The sequence below is a fragment of the Sorex fumeus genome, unplaced genomic scaffold (genome assembly GCF_029834395.1).
Source record: "Sorex fumeus unplaced genomic scaffold, SorFum_2.1 ptg000019l, whole genome shotgun sequence".
Lineage (NCBI taxonomy): Eukaryota > Metazoa > Chordata > Mammalia > Eulipotyphla > Soricidae > Sorex > Sorex fumeus.
The window spans coordinates 40,852,164-40,872,948 of record NW_026606076.1 but is presented as its reverse complement, the minus strand read 5'-3'; the positions used below and the strand labels follow the sequence as shown (position 1 = coordinate 40,872,948).

Genomic DNA, 20,785 nt, shown 5'->3' with positions numbered 1-20,785 from the left:
ACCATATTTTGGGTGTTTCCATCCCGAACCCCAATCCCTGCCCCACAGCAGAACCGAAATAATATAATATTCCCTCAAAGGTTGGTTGCCTCCTACTTTGAATCCCATCGTATGTGGTGCGGTACTTTGGAGTATGGGTAAAGTGTGTCCTGTGAAGTGTCATGTGACCGCATTTGCAGCCGTGTGATCCAGAAAAGATTCACTCCAGGGTGAGGTTCAGCGACCGTGAACATGGTTGCGATTCAGTTCTGGAGGTTTTCAGCTGCTGAAAACCCTGCCTTTCAGGGGACCCTTGCGTGGGGGTGATGCAGTGAGGCTGCCTGCAGTGATGGACTCTAACATCCCACCCCCCAGCCTCTGCCTACGCCCCAGAAATAGGCCCCCCTGAACCTGCTTCTTTTGGTGGGAAGCTGTGCATCATTCCTGACAGGGCAAGGCACGTGCAGGGAAAGTGCCTTTGTCCCTGTGTGCTCTCTGCATCTGGGACCCCCTCGCTCAAGTTTGTAAACTTGCGGGAGACTTTGGATTTGGTCCAGTCCATCTTGGAGCAGCCAGCTTGTCTTCACAGAGTTCAAATGAGCTGCGAACATTTCCAAATGGGGCATTCCACAAGTTGGGGGGAGGAATGGAGAGAGGGAGGGAGGAGGGGAAGGAGGGAGGAAGGAAGGAAGGAAGGAGGGAGGGAGGGAGGGAAGGAAAGAAGGAAGGAAGGAAGGAAGGAAGGAAGGAAGGAAGGAAAAAAATTCTAAGTATTGTAGTATTTCCTGAAAGAACCAATTCTAGAAAGGAAGGGGAAGGAAGGGAGGGTGGGATAGAGAGAGGGAGGGAGAGACAAAGGGAGGAAATTTCAGGGTTTCTTTTTCTTTTTTGGGGTCACACCTGGCGATGCACAATGGTTACTCCTGGCTCTGCACTCAGGAATTACTCCTGATGGTGCTCAGGGGACCAGATGGGATGCTGGGAGTTGAACCCAGGTCGGCCGCATGCAAGGCAAACGTTCTACCTTGCTGTGTTATTACTCCAGCCTCTAGGGTTTTTTTTTTTTTTTAGAACCAATTCTGGCTGGAGCGATAGCACAGCGGGTAGGGCGTTCGCCTTACACGCGGCCAACATGGCCGACCTGAGTTCGATTCCTCCGCCCCTCTCGGAGAGCCCGGCAAGCTACCGAGAGTATTCGATATGCCAGACACAGTAACAACAAAGTCTCCAATGGAGACGTTACTGGGCCCGCTCGAGCAAATCGACGATCAACGGGAGGGCCTTTACCTTTACCTTTTACCTTTAGAACCAATTCTAGGAAGGAGGGGAAGGAGGGAAAGGAGAGAAGAAAAGAAGGAAGCGACGGAGGGAGGGAGGAAGGGTGGAAAGGAGGAAGGAAAGAAGGATGGAAGGAAGGAAGGAAGGAAGGAAGGAAGGAAGGAAGGAAGGAAGGAAGGAAGGTTTTCTTGAAAGAACTAATTCCAAGCCAGGCCTGTCCCCATGGCAGTGGTTAGGGGTCGCTGGATGAACCCCTTTCCTCTCTGCTTCCCCTGGTCCCCAGGACACCTGGGTTGGTCTCCCCTGGTCCTTCTGAGGCCCAGAGAGGCCAGAGATTTGCCCAAGTTCACACAGCAGAGAGCAGCTGATCTCCAGCTGCTGGGGGGAGGGCTCCCCTCCACCCCCTGAAGAGGTGCCCTGGGCCAGTCACACACAGGCAGGGACAGGAATGACTCCCACTGACTCCCACTGCCCAGCCTGGGGCTGCTGAGAGGGAGGGTGACCCTCAAACTCATCCGCAATCCTTGACCCCCAGCTGTGGGTCCCAGAGCTGGGTGCTAGGGGGGTGGAGAGCAGGCCTGCCACATTCACAGTCTGATGGAGGAGGCATCCCCCCTCTGCCCTCCCCCATCAGAACCAGGGTGCTGAGCAATGAGCCTCATGGGGGGGGAAGGGGGGAGGAGATGTGGGGGCAGGGCTGGGGGTATAAAGTTGGGGGGAGGGAGTGTTTCCAGGAAGAGTGGGGGAGGAGGGCTGTGAGTGCCTTGAGCTGGCAGCAGGGGTGTTGGGGTGCCGGGGATGAGGTTACTGTAGGGAGCGGTGTGTGCAGGGGGGATGCAGGAGACTGTGGGATAACCCCAGCGCCCGAGAGAGTGATAGTGGAGGGTGGAAGTGTGGGATCAGAGTTCCTTCCTACAGCCGGAGCCAGAGTACAGTGGGTTGGCTGTTTGCCTTGCTGGCCAGGGTTCGAGCCCCAGCATCCCCCGCCAGGAGTGATTCCTGAGCTCAGAAGCAGGAGGATGGGGCTGGAGAGATAGCACAGCGGGTAGGGCGTTTGCCTTGCACACAGCCGACCCGGGTTCGAGTCCCAGCATCCCATATGGTCCCCTGAGCACCGCCAGGAGTAATTCTTGATTGCAGAACCAGGAGTAACCCCTGTGCATCGCCAGATGTGACCCAAAAAGAAAAAAAAAGAGTGACCTCTGAGCATTGCTGGGTGTAGCCCCCAAATAACAAAAATTGTGTTGTCTGGCTTCTCCAACTGTGTTGAGGGTTGATGACATCACCCCAAATCTTAGGGGAGGAGTGGTGAGCGTGAGTGCATGTCACTGAGCACGTGTGTGGGGCAGGGCCAGGGAGCTCCGGCCAGGGTGTGTGTCCCCCCCCAAGACTGGGAGGCTGTATGACCTCCCTCTTGTCTCTGGGCTGAGCCCGGGGGACTCCCTGCCTTGCCCGACACTCCCAGCCCTACAGGGAGCCGTACGGCTGCCTCTGAACCCCCCAATCCCCACACCGGCTGGGCCCACGTGAAGCCAGTGAGGTATGAAATGGTTCCGAGTCGGGACAGCACCTGAATGAAATGAACCACCGGCAACGCTGCAAAAATGCCGATGAGGGCCGGAGCGATAGTCCAGCGGGGAGGGTGTTTGCCTTGCACACCACCACCGACCCCGGGTTCGATCCCTGACATCCCGCATGCACTGCCAGGAGTGATTCCTGAGCACAGAGACGGAGTCAGCCCTGAGCACTGCTGGGCATGGCTCCTGGAGCAAATTAAAAAGCGAATGAGGTCGTTAGTAGAACTTGCAGGAAACTGCACCATCCCCTTGGCTGTACCTGGAAGTCACCCCGGACCGTGAGTGATGGGGTGTCAGGGCAGATCCCAGAGTCTCAGTAGTATCAAAGGAACAAAAGCATGGAAGGGGAGTGGGGACCAGAGCGATAGCACCACGGAGAGAATGTTTGCCTTGCACGCAGCTGACTCAGGTTCGATCCCCGGTGTCCGCTGTGATCCCCTGAGCCCCACCAGGAGTAATTCCTGAGTGCAGAGCCAGGAGCATCACCGGGTGTGACCCAAAAGTCAAAAAAGAAAGTATGGGAGGCTGGAGCAATAGCACAGCGGGTAGAGCATTTGCCTTTTATCCAGCTGACCTGGATTTGATCCTTGGCATCCCCTATAGTCCCTGAGCATGGCCAGGAGTAATTCCTGAGTGCAGACCCAGGAGTAACCCCTGAGCATCACTGGGTGTGGCCCAAAAAGGGGGAAAAAATATGGAGGAGGCTGGAGCGATAGCACAGAGGGTAGGGCATTTGCCTTGCATGCACCCGACCTGGGTTCGATTCCCAGCATCCCATAGGGTCCCCCAAGCACTGCCAGGAGTGATTCCTGAGTGCAGAGCCAGGAGGAACCCCTGAGCATCGCTGGGTGTGACCCAAAAAGCAAAAAAAAAAAGAAAAGAAAATACGGAATGGGGGTGTCTTATTTTCAGGAACGGGGAGCAAACAATTGTACCTGTCCTAGCCTGGAATGCATGAAGTGGGATGCCTGGGTGGAAATGGAAGGGAGGGGTGTGACCGGAGGGGCCAGCTTGCTGGGCCCGCGTCCCCCCTGCCTCCCTCCGAGACTATCCCACAGACCCATCACAAGGACCGAATGACCTTGAGCGAGTCCTTTCCCTTGCTCGGAGCCCTGGTCGTCAGGAAGCCGGGCGGCGCAGCCCCTCCCAAGCCCGCCTCGGCCTCCCGCCCAGCAGGGAGCTGAGCCACGGAGCCTTGTCTGCTGCCAGCGACTCTGGCTGGGCTCCGAGGCAGCCAGCGGGGGGGGGGGGGGGGGGGGGGGGGGTGGCTGCGCCAGCATCCGCCCGTGCCTGGTGGTGGAAGGCTGAGCCCCAGGCGCGTGCCCGCGCGCGCGCGCGCACACACACACACACACACACACACACACACGGGCGCACGCGCTCCCGCAAACTCCCCTCTCCTGACCCCCGCACCCCCACCCAAACCCGCACTACATCCACAGCCACGCAGCCCGCACCGACGCCACGGAAGATCCCGGCACCCACCCGCGGCAAAGTCTGCCTTCCCCACTCCTCTCTGGGCTGTGTGACCACGTAATTGCCCCGGATTCCATTCTATTTAATTGCAGCTTATTAAATTCTAACCAGCCAATTATCAGCCACAATTACAGCTTAATTCGGGGACACAATAGCTATTTTATCGTTTGTTAATCAAATGCTTATTTAGACCTCGGCTTTTATTAACTATTTCTCAGGCGCCCCCCCCCACAAGCAAGGTCCTGGGGGCAAGAGGAGAGCCCCAAGGGACCCTGTCTCCCCCTCCAACCCCGTCAGTGCCCTCCCCCTCCCCCCCGCAAATCCCTGCAGACTCTCCCCAGCGTCCTAAGTTCCCCAAAGTCTGCGGATCTTGACCGATGGTGGACCGGTGACGTGCATTTAGTGGGATGCAGCTGAGTTCCTGGGCTCACAAACTCAGTGTTTCTGGAGGCGCTAGTAGGTCCTTTGTCCCTGGTTAGATTCTGGGGAGAGGCAGTAGAGAGTTAAGATAAGTGGGGTGCCTGGGTCCGAGAGGCAGAACAGCTGGTAAGGCCGATTTCATCCCTGGCATCTCAGATGGTCCCTGGAGCCCCACCAGCAGGGATACCTGAGTGCAGAGCCAGAAGTAAGCCCTGAGCATTGCCAGGTGTGGCCCCCCGAAAATTGGGGTGCCTGTGGTTATGACAGGCTGCGGAAAATGGGGGGCCAAAGAATGGCAAGCCAGTGGATGACTTCAAATATTGGGAGGAACAATAGCTGGGGAAGGATGGGGGTGATTTCAAATGGCGCAATGGAGGGGTGGAGCGGGGAAAGGAGGAATGGATGCCAAGCCAGGTTGTGGAGGTGGGGGCGGGGATTACAGAGAGCATGTGCAAAGGCCCTGTGGTAGACAAGCTTGGAGAGTTGGAGAATGGGGCATGGACTGGAGAGACAGAACAGGGCCTAATATGTGGCAGGACCCAGATTTGACACCCTTCCACCCCGCACTGCATAAAGTCCCCCAAGCATCATCATCTGAGCACAGAGCCAGGAGTAAGTCCTGAAATGTGGGGTGTGGCCCCCAAAAAATTAAAATTAGGGGTCAGAGCGATAGTACAGCAGGGAGGGTACTTGCCTTGCACGCGGCTGACCTGAGTTCGATCCCTGATATCCCATAAGGTCCCCTGAGCACCACAGGAGTGATTCCTGAGTGAGCCAGGAGTCAGCCCTGAGCATCACCAGGTGTGACCTCAAAACCAAAATATAAATAAATAAAAAGATTAAAATTGAGAACCGGCAAGACAAACTACCGAGGGTATCTTGCCCACACGGCAAAGCCTGGCAAGCTACCCGTGACGTATTCGATATGCCAAATACAGTAACAAGTCTCACAATTTGTTGTGAGAGTTACTGGTGACCCCTCGAGCAAATCGATGACCAAATGGGAGGACAGTGCTACTAAAATTGAGAAACAAAATCCTTGAGGGCCAAATGTGGTAGGTGGGGGCCCCCGGGGCCCAGACGCTCCCCACTGTCCCCCCAGCATGGCCTGGCTGAGGGGGTCCAGAGGCTGCCCTTTGGCCGCCCTTTGTGGCCTGATGACCCCAGGCAAGCCCAGACTGTGAGGTGTGGGGGGGAGGGAGGGTTTGAGCCAGCGCTGCCTGCGTGAGGCCCAGGAGCCCCTCTCCTTGTCCTCCGGCCAGCCGCGTCTGTGTCTGTGATCAGCTCCCTGGAGCCCTCGGGGATTGAGGGTGACCTTCCTGCGATCTTGGGGTGCTGGCATTTGCTGCTGTTTCACGCGCACGTTCTGTTCCCAGGAACACTGGAGCGCATGCGCGAGCAGCCATGCGTCACGTGTGGGTCCAGGAGAGCTGCTGAGTGCCTGGGGGGGAGAGCCGGGGGTCACCCCCATCTGTCCCCCTTTGCCCCCTGCACCCTCCTAGACATGAGGGACTGGAGGGAACCCCAGGGTCTACCAGCCCTACCCCCACCCCCTCCATGGAGTTTGAGGAGTAGGCAGGAGGGGTGTCTCGAGACCCCGGGCAGGGAAGGGTGTCGTGCCTGACCCCCACTTTGTCCTGATGTGTCCCAAATGAGGAAACTGAGGTTTAACAATGGGGCGTGGGGGAGGGGAGCCTGGAGGGATGGTACAGCGGGGAAGGTGCTTACCTTGCACCTGGTGCATCCAGGTAAGATTCCTGGCACCTCTTTGGGACCTCTGGGTCCCGCCAGGAGTGATCCCAGAGTGCAAAGCCATCCCGATCCCCCCACTGTGACTCCTGCAACCCTCCACCTGCCATACATCCCGCAGATCTGCCTCTGTGCCCCAGGGACCAGCAGGAGAGTTCTAGGATGGATAGATGGATGGGCAGATGGTGGGTGAGTGGATGGATGGATGGATGGGTAAATGGATGGGGTGGGATGATTGGATGGATGGATGGGATGATTCGATGGATGGATAAATGGATGGATGGATAGATGGATGGATGGATGGGGTGGGATGATTGGATGGATGGATGGATGGATGGATGGATGGGATGATTGGATGGATGGATGGATGGATAGCTGGATGGATGGGGTGGGATGATTGGATGGATGGATGGATGGGGTGGGATGATTGGATGGATGGATGGATGGGGTGGGATGATTGGATGGATGGATGGATGGATGGGGTGGGATGATTGGATGGATGGATGGATGGATGGGCAGATGGTGGGTGAGTGGATGGATGGATGGATGTATGGGGTGGGATGATTGGATGGATGGATGAATGGATGGATGGATGGATGGGGTGATTGGATGGATGGATGGGATGATTGAATGGATGGATGGATGGGTGGGGTGATTGGATGGATGGGTGGGTGGATGGATGGATGAATGGATGGGATGATTGGATGGATGGATGGATAGGATGATTGGATGGGTGGATGGGGTGGAATGATTGGATGGATGGATGGATGGATGGGCAGATGGTGGGTGAGTGGATGGATGGATAGATGGATGGATGAATGGGTGGATGGATGCATTGTAGATGGGTGGATGAGTGGGTGAATGGGTGGGTTGATGGCTGGATGTATGGGTGTGTGGTGGGTGACAGTTATCCATATCTGGGGTCTGGAGATTAGGCTATTCTCTACACACACCCCCCCACCAACATTTTCTGCAACCAACCAGCCAGGTGGTGTTAGCCAGAGAGGAAGGGAGAACCTGAATAATCCAAGTGCCACCTCCTCGGGGCCAGTAGGAGCCTGGTGTGTGTGCTCTGGGGTCTTTCATTTGTTTGTTTTGGAGGCCACACCCAGCTCAAGGCTTCCTCCTGGCTCTGCACTTGGGCATCACTCCTGGTGGGGTTCAGAGGATCCTACGGGGTGTCAGGGATCAAACCCAATTATTGACCGTGTGCAAGACAAGCGCCCTCCTCGCGGTCCTCGCTCCAGCCCCACTGCTAGCCTGTGTTCGGTGCTGGGGAGAGCTGGAAGCCAGGGGTCTCTCTGCTACACCTCATTTCAAATCCAAACAGGTCCCAGAGGGCTGGAGCGATAGCACAGCGGGTAGGGTGTTTGCCTTGCACATGGCCGACCCAGGTTCGATTCCCAGCATCCCATATGATCCCCTGAGCACTGCCAGGAGTTATTTCTGAGTGCAGAGCCAGGAGTAACCCCTGTGCATTGCCGGGTGTGATGCAAAAAAAAAAAAAAAAAGGTCCCAGAGAAGGAGCAGGAGGAGGGAGTGGCCACAACAGCCTGCTAACCTGCTAACCAGGACCACTCTCTGTCCCTCACCCAGCGGACAGGGAAAGGATCTGGTGGTGGACAGGGGCTGGGACCCAGCAGCCGTGGGAAACAGACCACGCCCACCCCACCCCCCAATTAATTCCCTACAAAGCCGTGTTCCTGAATAGCCTGATTAATCACACCTCATATTTTCATGGTGCTCTTAAAAATAAAACATTTGAAAGCACTTTCACACCTACCCCGGGCTTCCGAGCTTACACAGGCAGGCCCTCGCGTTTGAGACTGCAGGTGAGAAAGGAAGGGATATGGGGGGATTCTGGGGGGGTCCTCAGCCTCAGCGTGGTGGGGTACAGTGAGGGAGAGAGGAATTTTCATGTCGCCCGCTCCTGAGCTCGGTCTGCATCCCTGCGCAGGATAAGCGGGAAGTCCCCTTGGAATAGAGCAGACATTTAGGGAAGGGGTTGGCGCCATAGTGTGGTTGTGTAGTCACTCATCCAACATCCCGTCAGCATCCCTTCCACACCCAGGCTCTGACCCCATGGAATTCCTGGTCGAGTGTGCAAATGGGTTCACCCAAATCCGCACTGAGCCTGGAGGGAGATACTGGGGACAGGGTGGGCACTGGAAGGAATGGTGAAGAAGAGTGTGAATCCACGAAGGCTTCCCGGAAGAGGAGGCCTACTTGCTGAAACTTTAGCCACTGGGCAGTTACTTGGGTCATAAGGGGGCGGGTCTGCCATGGTCCTTTATGCTGGATGCTTCACCATCTATTTCCCTACCACTGCTTCCACCACAGCCCCCATAATCCTTGCAATAAATTCCTAACTCCTTTCAAGAATTTAAACGTCCCGGGGCTGGAGCGATACCACAGTGGGTAGGGCATTTGCCTTGCACGCGGCCAACCCGAGTTCGATTCCCAGCATCCCATAGGGTCCCTTGAGCACCGTCAGGAGTAATTCCTGAGTGCAGAGCCAGGAGTAACCCCTGTGCCTTGCCGGGTGTGACCCAAAAAAGAAAAAAAAATTTAAACGTCCCAGGGCTGGATAGTATTGCGGGTAGGGCACTTGCCTGGCTTGTGGCTGACTCGGGTTCGATCCCCGGCACCCCATAGAGTGCCTCTGGGCATCTCCGGGAGTGATCCCTGAGTGGAGAGCCAGGAGTAACCCTGAGCATTTCGGGTGTGGCCCCGAAACAAAACAAAACTTTCAAAATAAAAATCCCTGTAGGGGCCGGAGTGATAATACAGTGGGCAGACACTTTCCTTGCACGTAGTCCCTCCAGGAGTGATTCTTGAGCTCAGAGACAGGAGTAATCCCCGAGTACCACTGGGTGGTACCAAAAAAATGTACCCCATGCCCCCTTGGCACCTGCTGTGACTCTCCCCTCCATGCTGCCCTCGTTGGATGTACCTGGGCCTCCCTGCAAAACTGCTGCTTTCTGCCCATGAACCTCGCGAGTCCTCAAGGCAATCTGGCTCTCAGGACCCCACTCCCATGCCAGCCCCAAGCCCTGGGCCCCTCCAGTTGGCACCCACACCCTTTCTCAAAAAGCATTCCCAGATTTGCAACCCCCCCACACCCGACACCCAGACTCAGGACCCCTCCCCCCTTCTCCTCCCTTTCCACCCCCCTACCCCTGTCCTCATTCTTCATTTCTCTGACTTGAATGGAAAGAGCCTGAGCTGGGGTTCCTCCCTCCGCTCTGAGCAAATAAGTGAATAAATGAATGGATGAAGGAATGAATAAGTGAATGAGTGAATAAATGAAAATGAATCAATGAATGGTGCGGAGGCTCCTGTGGGGGGGTGGCGCGGGGGGATGAACCCCGACACCTCCCGTCTGCACTTGGGAAGTTTCTGTTGGAAACTATGGCCAGCGCGGACATAACTGGGCCGTGGCCTGCAGCCCCAGCTCGTGGGATTCATAAGGGAGGGTTCTCTGCTTTTTCTTATTTATGGTTTTTGTTTGAGGGCTAGAGCGATAGCACAGCGGTAGGGCGTTTGCTTTGTGCGCGACTGACGTGGCTGACCCAGGTTCAATTCCTCCGCCTCTCTCAGAGAGCCTGGCAAGCTCCCCGTGACGCATTCGATATGCCAAACACAGTAACAAGTCTCACGATGAAGACATTACTGGGCCCGCTCGAGCAAATCGATGAGCAACAGGAGGACAGTGCTACAGTGAATCAATGAATGAATAAACGAGTGAAGGAATGGTTGAAGATCAGGTTATGGGTGTCTCCTGCTGAACTTTGGTTACAGAATTCCTATACATGTTGTGCGCGCATGTACACACACGCGCACACACAAATAGATACACACAGGTACAGTCCGACACATGCACACACTTATTGTTTTTGTGTTTTGCTTTTTGGGTCACACCCAGCGATGCACAAGGGTTAGTCCTGGTTCATGCACTCAGGAATTACTCCTGGCCGTGCTCAGGGGACCATATGGGATGCTGGGAATCGAATCTGGGTCGGGCCGTGTGCAAGGCAAACGCCCTACCTGCTGTGCTATCACTCCAGCCCCACATACACACACTTAGACACTCGGGTGGTCACCCAGCCCCTGGCATCCCTACAGAGTTGTGGGGGTGGGGCAGCTGGATTAGTGCTGCCCTTGAGGTTCCAGGTATCCTGTGCCCTCCTGAGAGAGTAGGAGACCATTTTGGGCAAGGACCCACCAGAAGGACCCCGCCTCAAGGCCAGAGCCACCTGCAATTCCGGGGAACTTTAGGGGCTCCCGTGGAAAGTGAGAGGGCCTTTGACCTGAGCTGCTTATGGGTGTTTGTGCCATGAGAAGGCTTTGGGGGAGACTGGGGAGGTGGCAGGGATCCGTCTGGAGACCAGTCGGACCTGCATCTCCCAATTGTCCTCATGTTGGGGCTGGAGCAATAGCACAGCGGGTAGGGCGTTTGCCTTGCACATGGCCAACCCAGGTTCGATTCCCAGCATCCCATATGGTCCTGCCCTGAGCACCGCCAGGAGTGATTCCTGAGTGTAAGAACCAGGAGTAACTCCTGTGCATTGCCGGGTGTTACCCAAAAAAGCAAATAACAACAACAACAACAACAAACCCAAAATGAACCACAAACCAATTGTCCTCATGTACACTCACAGTCTAGCGTCTAGAGATGTCCCACTCTGAGGCCCCACCCACCCCGGGTGCCCCGCCCATGTGTGGGCCACGCCCACACAGAGGCCACGCCTTTGTCGGGTTCCCACCCACTATGAAGCCACGCCCACACAGAGGTCACGCCTGCCAGCACCCGCGCCCCTTCCCTCACCTCCAGCATGGACAGTGGACTCAGCACCTGTAGGTTCCTGGTGCAAAAGATTGCGGTGGAACCCCAGGAAAAGGCACTGAGCTCCAGGAGAGGGAGGAATTGTTGACACAACAAGTAAAGGGGGTTTCCAGCCAGAGTGGGGACAGAGATCTAGAGGTGGGGGCGGCAGAGCTGTGGGGAGCTGTGACTGGGGGAGCTTTGGGGGAGCTTTGGGGGAGAAAGATGCCTGGGGAGCTGTGACTGGGGGAGCTTTGGGGGAGAAAGATGCCTGGGGATTGTGGCCGTGTGTGACCCTCATAAGTGCGCAATGACATGCTCAGGGCAGCCAGAGAGACACCTTAACTATTTGGGAACATCCCATAGACACCCACTGGGATGAATCTGGTCTGTGGGCTGAGGAATGTGTCATTTGCCAATGCACCAGCGGACAGAAGCAGACCCCTGGGCAAGGTAATAGGGAGTAGTGAGGAGTGCGGCAAACAGGGCTGGGGAACCAAGGTCCTTCACAGAACCTGCTGACCCCCCGAGGCATCATTGAGACAAGCAAAGGAGGCCCCAGAGGGGCTCCTGAGGGAGAGGAGGCAGCTATTGCCCTGAAGGAAGCTTCTGGTCACTCTAGGTGGCCATCTCCTGGGGCCTGAGTTACACACATGCACACACGGGGGGGGGGGGGGGGCAGTGTCCTTGCTCGAGGACGGAGCTGGGGCTGGAGGTAGCCCAGGTGCACCCAATCGCTGTGCCCCGGCCCTGGGTGGGGAGAGGAGCCGTGCCAGCCTGGCGTGACGGAGGCCCTGGAGAAGTGAGGTATGTCTCTTATTGGTCACAGTACATTTATTTTTCATTAGCAGTTAAATGCGGACATGAGGGATTGTGCTGGGTTCAGCGGGCGGCTGACGTGAGCAGTGCTTGGCCCCGTGATCGATAGGGGAGACTTGGGGGTTGGTGGGGGGGGGATAGTGGGCAGGCAGGCCTGCTTTTTTAACCCCACACCCCACCTTCTGAGACCTAGCCCACAGGCCAGGGGGCTGCCCCCGTGGGCTGCTTGGGGGGCATCCAGCTTGCCCTTGGGGTCTTGCGTGGATGCGGTGACTTCTCCGAAGGTTCTCGAGGTCACTGAAAAGAATTGGCCCCCTTTCAGATCCTCACACAGAGGGTGCCATACATACCTCCCCCTCCCCCACACCCCACTGTGCTGCCTGATTTTGGGGCCCGGTCACTTGCTGCTTCCCAGAGAGTGAGGAGTTAATGGGGAAAAGGAAAGGAACCCGCAGGAAGGAGCAGGGCTGACTCCCCCCAGCCCAGCTGTGAGATGTCTAGACGCCTCTCCCTTCCTCCTGAGGGCCTCTGCAGAAGCCCGTGGTAACGGAGGGCAGGCGGGGGGCCCTGACGGGTCTCTGGGAAGATGTCTGGGGTGCGGTGGGGTGGACGTGATGAGCTTTCCCCAGCTGCCAGTGTGGTCCTGGCCTCCTGACCTTCACCACGGAGCTGCAGACACAGGCACATGGAGCCTGTGTGAAGTCACCAGAGGGAGGACGCGATCAAGGAGAAAGCGCAAGACTGTCCTGGGGTGGGGGAGAGGCGCGGGGACCCTCCAATCCTGTGGACACTGCCCTGCCCCTATAAAATACTCTCACTTGCCCAGTCCCTCCCTTGCCTCATCCCGAGGCTACGGCGCCTGCCAGCAGTGAGCCCCAGTTTCCCCATCAGAGCCCACCCCAGACAAGGTAGCTGAGGTTTCTTTGGGGGGGATGCAGAGTCACACTCAGCGGATGCTCAGGAATTTTTTTTTTTTTTTTTTTTTTTTGCTACTTGGGTCACACCCAGCGATGCTCAGGGGTTACTCCTGGCTCTGCACTCAGGAATCACTCCTGGCAGTGCTGGGGGGATCCTAGGGGATGCCGGGGATCGAGTGGCAATCATGTTCGGTCTAGAGTCTACTCTCATCACGCATCTCCCATCCTGGGAGGAACCTCCTAACACCCTTTATTTAGTGCTCCCTTCTCTATCAGAATTTATTCTTGGCTCTAATCACTCCTAGTGGTGTTCTGTGAACGGTGTGGGATGCCAGGAATGTACTGTCACTCCGGCCCCCACTGGGAGGGTTTCTGAGTTGAAGGTGAGAACATGCAGGTGCCTTTGGAGATGGTAGATCATTGGGTCCAGGGGGCTACGGGCTCAGGTAGGGGTGCCCTGGACTAGGCCCCTGGACCAAGCCTTGCTCATTTCACCCTCCGTCTGGTTCATTTCATCTGAGTGCAGGAGAGGATGATGCCCCAAGCATCCTAGGACACCTCCAGGCCCAGGCCCAGGTGCCTTCCTCCAAGACATGCTCTTGGGGTGACAGGGACGGACTCCCACACTAGAAACAGGATCTTGTACCCCTGGAGAGATGGAGTGGCGCAGATGTTGGGGTGGGGGCTGGGGGCAGAACGAAGCTCCCCTTAGCTTTGGGGGAGAATAGAGAGAGGCACCTCCAGATCTCAGGGGTGATGGGGCCTTTTTCCGCCCAGGTGACACACAGTAACCTCCCAAAGTCACCACCCAGAGGACCTCTGGGGCCCACCCTGCACCCTCTTAGTGTCCAGAGGCCCCTGCCGTGTGTGAGGAAGTTGGGGTGGGGGGGAGGCTGGAGGAATCCATTTGGCGAGAAGAGGTAGAGGGTGCCCCTTCCCCCCTCCCACTCCATCGCATCCCCACCATCCTCTCTTGGGGGTCCAGTGATCGATCAGGGTCAGACTGCTAAGGGGGTTTACCTCTGCCAAGGCCTCAAAGCCAATTACCTGTGTAATTAGCAGCCGATGCCTTGGGACATGGTTGTGGTTTTCAGTTAAAATTAGAAGGAAGCCCACATTCAGGTCTCCTTGAGCCGTGGCACGTGGCCCAGGTCCACATCCTGCCTGGTTCCCTCCTTTGCCCCCTTGCTGGGCCCCTGGGAAGTTCAGGCTCTCCAGCCTCGCCCCTCTTTCGTTTCTTTGGTTATTTTCTGAGTTGGAAACGCCGACGGGGCGATTTCGTTGCACACTGCTGACCCAGGTTCCATCCGCGGCACCCTGTAAGGTCCACTAAGCACGGCCAGGAGCTATGTCTGAGCGCAGAGCTAGGAGTAAGTTCCACTCCCCAAAAGTGGTCCAGGGGGCCTGCAAGATCCTGTCTGTCCCTCGGGTTTTCTCCAGGACCTGCTGGGGCAATGGGCTACTTCCCAGATCCCTAGATTTTGCCCCAGGGAGCACGCCCAAGTCGCTACTGCTGGTCCCTGAGTTCTACTAAGCCTGATTCCCTCCCTGAACAGACAGGAAGTGTCCCCACACCCCAATTTTCAGAGGGGAGTCCAGCCCCCTGGCTGCCCGCCTGGCCATCGGCTAGGTTCCCTGGATTCACCACGTCCCTCTTTCTGTTGCAGACGCCCAGCAGAGTGCCACGGTGGCCAACCCGGTGCCCGGCGCCAACCCGGATCTGCTGCCCCACTTCCTGGTGGAGCCCGAGGACGTCTACATCGTCAAAAACAAGCCAGTGCTGCTGGTGTGCAAGGCCACGCCCGCCACGCAGATCTTCTTCAAATGTAATGGGGAGTGGGTGCGCCAGGTGGACCACGTGATCGAGCGCAGCACTGACGCCAGTAGCGGTGAGGGGCCTGGCTCTGGGGTGGGCCGGGTGTAAGGGGCGGGGCTCGAGGAGGGTTTTTTGAGGGTGTGGCTCTGCGGTGGAAGGGGCGTGGCTAATGAGGCTGGCAGGGAGGGAGTGGCTACAAGGGTGGGCGGGGCATGGTTCAAGGAGGCTGGTGGGGAGGGCATGGCTACGTGGGGTGGGAGGGGCGTGGCTCAAGGAGGCTGGATGCGTGAAGAGAAATGAAGTCAGGAAATTTGCTTATATCCGGATGGGCATTTAGAGTGAAATGAGTGAAATGAGTCAGAGGGAGACGGGAGGACATAGAATGATTGCATTCATTTGCGGGATATAAAAAAACATAGTATGAGAATAGTACCCAAAACTGATGGCCAGGAGGACTGGTAGGAAGTTTGCCACAAGTTGTGGGGGGAGGGCAGTTTGGACAGAGAAGGGACCACTATGACAATGATAGTGGGAAATGATCACTCTGGACAAGAACTAAGTGCGGAAAGGAGGCAAAGTCCTTTCAGTAACAGTATCGCAAACCACACTACCTAAAAGGAGAGGGAGGGAGAGAGGGAGAGAAAGAGGAAGAGGAGGGTGAGCGTTAATTAGGGCCAGGAGAAAGGAATATTCCCAAGCCTGAAGGTGACACACAAGGCACAGGTCCCCAGAGAGAAAGTGAGGTGACCTCACAGTCCCGTGGGATTTTAAACTGCCCAGTGCCGTGGCCAGGACTCTGGTTGACACTTAGGGCAAGTGGCAGGCAGAGGGGGGTGGATGATAGGGAAGCTGAATAGGAAGCAGGGGGATCTGAAGCAGGGGATCTGGGGGTTAGCCCAGACACCGGTTCCCCTAGCCCTGATCTTAGGCAGTTGGTTGTTGATGGAGACCAAGAGGAACTGGAGAGATATAATCCAGCAGAATATCTGACTGTGCACGCAGCTGATCGAGTTCGATCCCAGGGCCATACTGATATGCCTCCCTCAAGAAAAGAAAATGGGAGTGAGGAGAGTCAAGGAAAGAGTTAAAGGGGTAGAATGAGACCCTGAGTTTAAATCCTGACCTCCCAGGTCAGATCTTGGTATCTTGGTGCTCCCCGTCACTGTTCTGCCCTGTCAGTGAAGGGGGTAACCAAAATAAAGACAAAATCTGGAGGGGGAGGGTGTGCTGAGGGCCACTCAGCAGGGCTCAGGGCTTTCTCCTGGCTCTGTGCCCAGGGATCACTCCCGGTGGGGTTCCTGGAACCCTATGGGGTGCCGGGGATGGAACACGGGTCAGCAGCCACACACAAGGCAAGCACCCTACCCGCTGTACTATCACTCCAGTCCCAAAAGATAAATCAAATTAAAGTACGCTTTTTAAATGAGAATGAAGGAGAGTTCCTCTTGAATGTTTTGGAAGAAAGTGGGAGCCGTGAGATTCTGCTGGAGACTCTCTCCAAGCCCTTCCACTCCCTGCACCCCACGCGCAGAGCTCAGCCCCCTCCTTGCAGCCTGCAGAGCGACCCCCACACCCCTTGCTGTGGCGACTCCCCCAGGGACAAGACTAGAAGGGGAGGAAGGCTAGTGACAGCCACAGGCGAGGCCAGCCACCACTCCCATATCCACCCGCCCCTCCCCCCCCTCACGCCCACACAGGCGTCCAGCTTGGCTCCGTTCAAGCCTGGCACAGAGTTTCTTGGGAAACGTGCCCAGAGAGCTTCTAGCCTTGGAGCTTCTAGCCTTGGAGCTTCTAGCCTTGGGCCTCCCAAGGACCAGCATTTGTCATTGACGGCGCGGATCTCTAACCCGGACGAGTTGCGCGCTGGGGGCGGAGCGCGGTCTTACTCGCAAATATGCAAATGTGCCGCGTGCCGCGTGTGCCGGCTGCACTCCAGACTTTGCCCCAGAAACGTTTTGTATTGGGGAATCTAAGGTCAGCCTGACTCTGCAACCCACCCATCGTTGGGGGAGGGGGGAGTTTGAGGGACGCGAGAGCGGGTCTAGGGTAATACCCTAGGGATTCAGTACTCCTTGTATGTCACTCATTGATCCTCCTTACCGATGTAGCCGACCAGGGTTAGAGACCAAAATCCAGAAACGTTTCTTATCCCAACCTTCTGATGCTATAAAAATGGAAATTCAGAGCCGGAGAGATAGTATGGCGGGTAAAGCATTTGTCTTGCACGTGGCCGGCCAACCCTGGGTTAGATCCCCATAGAGTCCCTCAGTCCCCGCCAGGAGTGATCCCTGAGTACAGAGCCTGGAGTAAGGAGAACCCACCCTCCGATGCTATAAAGAGTGGAAATGTTCAAATCCCCGGGCTGAAGTGGGGTTAAGTGAGAGAATGCACATGGGTTCGAACCCCAGCAGCAGAAAACATTTTGTGTTTGTGGCTGGGCAGATGGCTCAGACGGCATTTGCTTTGCATGCAGATGCCCCAACTTTGATACACATGGGCTTCAAGCATCAAGCTGGGAGTAGTCCCTGAGCGCCGCCACATCACACACACACACACACACACACCCCGACCCAAAAAATAAAAAATAAATTTTAAAAAATGTACTGGGGCTGGAGCGATAGTACAGTGGGTAGGGCGTTTGCCTTGCACACAGCCAACCTGGGTTCAATCCCCAGCATCTCATATGGTCCCCCCGAGCACCGCCAGGAGTGATTACTGAGTGCAGAGCCAGGAGTAACTCCTGCGCATGGCCAAGTGTGACCCCAAAAGCCAAAAATAAATAAATTAAATAAATAAATAGCACTGTGCTCCCGTCGTTCATCGATTTGCTCCAGCGAGCACCAGTAACGTCTCCATTGTGAGACTTGTTGTTACTGTGTTTGGCATATCTAATACGCCACGGGGAGCTTGCCAGGCTCTGCCTGCGGGCGGGATACTCTCGGGAGCTTGCCGGGCTCTCCGAGAGGACTGAGGGACTCGAACCCGGGTAGGCAAACGCCCTACGTGCTGTGCTATCGCTCCAACCCAGATAAATAAATGAATGGTCACGGTCCTCCCATTGTTCATCGATTTGCTCGAGCGGGCCCAGTAACGTCTCCATCATGAGACTTGTTACTGTGTTTGGCATATCGAATACATCACTGGTAGCTTGCCAGGCTCTGCCGTGCGGGCAAGATACTCTCAGTAGCTTGCCGGGCTTTCCGAGAGGGGCGGAGGAATCAGACTCAGGTCGGCCATGTTGGCCGCTTGTAAGGCAAACGCCCTACTGCTGTGCTATTGCTCCAGCCCAAATAAATGAATAAACAAATAAACTTTTTTATTTTTGCTTTTTGGGTCACACCTGGCGATGCACAGGGGTTCCTCCTGGCTCTGCACTCAGGAGGTACTCCTGGCGGTGCTCAGGGGACCATATGGGATGCTGGGAATCGAACCTGGGTCGGCCACGTGCAAGGCAGACGCCCTACCCGCTGTGCTATCTCTCCAGCCCCAACAAATAAACTTTTAAAATTTACTTCTCACATGCCTGCCCACACCGCACATGATGTTTGATCAGTAGGGACCCTTCTGCACCCCTACGTCCTCCACTCCCCTTTCCCTGCCCTCCGCCAGCCTGGCATCTGCTCCACAAAAGAAAGGTAGTGAGCTGTAGGATGAATGAAACCCGGCACACGGAATAAGCCCCCCACCTCCATCCTGACCCCAGGCAGGGCAGGGGCTAGGCTCTTCCTCCTCTCCCAGAGCTGGTGGGATTTAAGGGCGGGCAGCGGCAGGGACCTGGCAGACTCTCTGGGCTGGAATTCATCGAGGCTGGCAGTGGCAGGAAGGGGCGGGGCGGGGAGAGCAGAGAAATCGAGCTTAAATTGAGCACTGTGCTGCTCCCTAAGAGTTACTGGACTGTGTGCAAGTTGAGTTGACCCTAACATCTTTGCGGTGGCGGGAGAGGGGGAGACTGGAACAGGACATCTGGCTCCCAGGAGAGAAAGGAGGTCCTGTTCTAACTGTTCTAAATGCTCTTTGAAGAGAACCCCAGTTTCCCCTCCTCCACCCCACCCCTACACCTTCCCTGGGTTTGTGATCAAAAACCCCTTGCCAGAGACCCCGAGACTCATGTTCCCGTTCTGTGCACCGACCGTGGGGCATCCTTAGTTGTCAGCCTTCACACCATGCTCTCCCCACCCCACCCCTGCCTGAGGAGGCGTGCATTGGGGGTGCTTTGAGGTGCCGAAGAGAAAGCAGAGGCAGGCATATAGAAGGATCAGATTTAGCAGTGGTGACCCCCCCACTTGCTTTGAAACCCACCCCCTTCCAAGAGCAGGGGTGAGCGATGAAAAAAAAAGTAGGAAGGGGTGAAGAAGGGGTCAGGTTGGAGGTCAGGGAAGATGTGTTAGAGAAATGAAGAGAGAAAACAGTCTCCCGGGCTGGCTGCTTGCGGGGACCCTGGCTCCCCGCAATGCGGCCCTAATTGAATTTCTGTGTTAACAATGGGAACAGCACAGCAGCCCCGGCCTCTCTGCCGCTCCCTGATAAGCCAGTGACCCAAAAGAGATTGGGGTCAGGAGGAGAAATTGGAAACAAACAGTCTTTTTCACTCCTGGGGACACTGGTTTGGGATGTGAGGGGACCGGGGATTGTTGGGGGGGGTTGGAGAGGGACCAGGAGCTGGAGGGGGCCTGATGGTCCTTCTGAGTTTTCAAAGGGACTGTGTTCCCCCCCCTCCGCAGGCCCCCCTTTCAGTTCCCTGAGTCTGGGGGTAAGTGTAGGCAAATAGCTGAATTTGTATCTTTCTCTTCTTTTTTTTCCTTTTTTTTTGGGGGGGTCACACCCAGCGATGCACAGGAATTATTCCTGCTTCATTCACTCAGGAATTACTGCTGGCCGTGCTGGGGGACAATATGGGATGCTGGGAAACGAACCAGGGTCGGCCGCGTGCAAGACAAACACCCTACCCACTGTGCTATCACTCCATCACTCCAGCCCCATTTTTCTTTTTTCTTTTTTTTTGATTTTGGTTTGGAGGCCACATCTGGCAGTGCTCAGGGCTTACTCCTGGCTCTGCGCTCAGGGGTCACTCCTGGTAGGCACAGGGAACCATAAGGGGTGCTGGGGATCGAACCAGGGGCATCTGCACGCCAGGCAAACGCCCTACTCACTATACTATCGCTCCAGCCCCTCATCTTCATCCTTGACAAAGTCTCGGGGCTTGTACAGTACAACAAGTAGGGCATTTGCCTGGTCTGGTGCAGGGCCATGGCAGGTAGTGCTCTGAACGGGGAGCGGCCAGCCAGGAGGGGCGTGGCTGGCGGTGCAGGGGCGTGGCTCTGTTCCCCAGGTGGAGTGGCTGCGGAATGAAGACTTGGTGGATCCCTCCCTGGACCCCAACGTGTACATCACGCGCGAGCACAGCCTAGTGGTGCGAGAGGCCCGCCTGGCGGACACAGCTGAACCCAGTTGATCCCCAGCATCCCATAGAGTCTCCCCGAACACCGCCGGGAGTTATTTCTGAGCACCCAGCCAGGAGTTACCCCTGAGCACTTCTGGCTGTGCTCAAAAACAAACAAGCAGGGCTGGAGCAATAGCACAGCGGGTAGGGCGTTTGCCTTGCACGCAGCCGACCCGGGTTCGATTCCCAGCATCCCATATGGTCCCCTGAGCACTGCCAGGGGTGATTCCTGAGTGTAGAATCAGGAGTAACCCCTGTGCATCGCCAGGTGTGACCCAAAAAGGGAAAAAAAACAAGCAGTCCCCCCCCCACACACAATCCCAATTAGTGGGTGCAGAGTGGATTTTATGCCTGCTTTCCCGGCCAGCTCTTTTTCTATAGACGAGCCCCCCACACCACCAGCCCCGTTGCTCCCCAGGGCCTGGGCACACATAGCTCAGCCCAAGAACTGCAGTGCCCCCGGAGTGTGTGTACTTTCAGTTCAGAGGA

At 56.3% G+C, this 20,785-nt stretch overlaps 1 protein-coding gene across 2 annotated transcripts in view; it reads left to right on the top strand.

The window, feature by feature from the left end:
* Positions 1 to 20,785, top strand: part of UNC5A (unc-5 netrin receptor A) — a 65,623-nt gene that overhangs the window by 32,706 nt on the left and 12,132 nt on the right. For both annotated transcript variants that reach the window (XM_056113124.1, XM_056113123.1), the window contains exon 2: positions 14,708 to 14,929. In XM_056113124.1, the coding sequence (XP_055969099.1) occupies positions 14,708 to 14,929 (222 nt within the window). The remainder of the gene's footprint in view (positions 1 to 14,707; positions 14,930 to 20,785) is intronic.